The sequence below is a fragment of the Chinchilla lanigera genome, unplaced genomic scaffold, assembly GCF_000276665.1.
Source record: "Chinchilla lanigera isolate Chin_1 unplaced genomic scaffold, ChiLan1.0 scaffold00043, whole genome shotgun sequence".
Classification (NCBI taxonomy): domain Eukaryota; kingdom Metazoa; phylum Chordata; class Mammalia; order Rodentia; family Chinchillidae; genus Chinchilla; species Chinchilla lanigera.
This window is the reverse complement of record NW_004955444.1, coordinates 6,397,036-6,398,422: the sequence shown is the minus strand read 5'-3', so window position 1 is coordinate 6,398,422 and position 1,387 is coordinate 6,397,036. Positions and strand designations below refer to the sequence as shown.

The 1,387-nt window shown below is 43.8% G+C and overlaps 1 protein-coding gene across 1 annotated transcript in view; it reads left to right on the top strand.

The window, feature by feature from the left end:
* Positions 1 to 1,307: 1,307 nt before the first annotated feature.
* Tmem70 (transmembrane protein 70) overlaps positions 1,308 to 1,387 on the top strand; it is a gene marked incomplete at its 5' end in the record, with an annotated part of 4,093 nt that continues 4,013 nt past the window's right edge. Inside the window, 1 exon segment of the mRNA XM_013518188.1 lies at positions 1,308 to 1,387. Coding sequence (XP_013373642.1) covers positions 1,308 to 1,387 — 80 coding nt within the window.

The following is a 1,387-nucleotide window of genomic DNA, read 5'->3' as shown; positions in this document are numbered from 1 at the left end:
GGGCGCTCCCGGCCCCGCGGGCCTGCCCTGCACCCTGAGCCGCAGCTCACGAGGGCTGATTTGCAGAGACATTGCAGACGGACGAAAGAACCCGCCTAACCCGAGGTTTTGTGGTTCTGTCTGTTTTAAGGGACTCCTTTCAGGAATTCTTTTGGTGCTTCTCGGGGAGAGGTGGACGTCTCATTTTAATTTAAATATGTTTTCTCTTAATTCTACACTGTAAAAGGTCAGGATTGACAAGCCGGGTTGAAACATAGGAGAACTGCCTAAAATGTACGTTAAAATCTGCTTCAATTTCGACATAAAGTAACTAGGCATGCCTTTTAAAATTTGAAGCGTGGGCTCTGTGAAATTCATTCCTTTTAAAATTTGAAGCGGAGCTCTTGTCTCCGTGAAATTTGATAGACGATTTCATATAATTTCCCTGTTAAAAATGGGATACAATATATTTGCAAAGCCTTTAGAGAAAGACTTGCTTTTTTTTTTTGTCTTTTTGAGACAAGGTCTGCTATGGAGTTCAGACTGGCCTTGAGCTCACTTTGTAGCCCAGGCTGGTCTTGAACTCGCAGCGATCCTCCTGCCTCAGCCTGCCGAGTGCTGGGATTACAGGTGTGCGCCACCACACCCGGATTGCCTAGATTATTATATTAAAATAAATTTTATTTTTTTTTTGCAAAGCCAGTGCATTTAAATCGAAGGAGAACGATCTTCTCATTAAGAAATTATTCCACTAAACTTTTTACTGGTTCAGCGTCTCACTGCATCTAAAGACCTGAGACCTGGGTTGCAAAGCGACCAAACTCCAACTCAGCACGTTTCTTATTTTTATTATTTAATTTTGAGACAGGGTTTTGGCAACTGTCTACGTTCCCCAGGCTGGACTCAAATTTGGGATCTTTCTCAGCCTCCTACGTCTGTCATAAATAAAGTACAGTGGTTTTTGGTGCAACTCTTTGCCAACACAAGAGTTTTCCTGTGCAAGGTTTCCACCCACAGATTTAAGGCCTCCTTATTGGGGAGGGATGCTGGGGGTCCGACCCTGGACCTCACACACTCAAAGTCAGTGCTGGCTACCAGTGAGCTGTATCCCTGGACATTTCTACTTAAGACTGGAACTAACTCAACAGCCGTTCTGTTAGCCAGTTTGATTTCTTTAGCCCTGTAGATTATTGGGGAGAATTCTTTATGTCGCTTTGTATGACAGCTTCTCTCTTGCTCTTCACTAGATTTTAAAACTAACCTTAAACAATGTAAAAATGTTTTAAAATGCAGTTTGCGATGTGTTCATTGTGGTCTCGTTTCAACAGGTACCTGCTTGCTGGCAGGGACGTGCTCAGTGCTCACACACACAGCCCGTCAAGTCGGAAGACGGAAGGCTGATTTATAC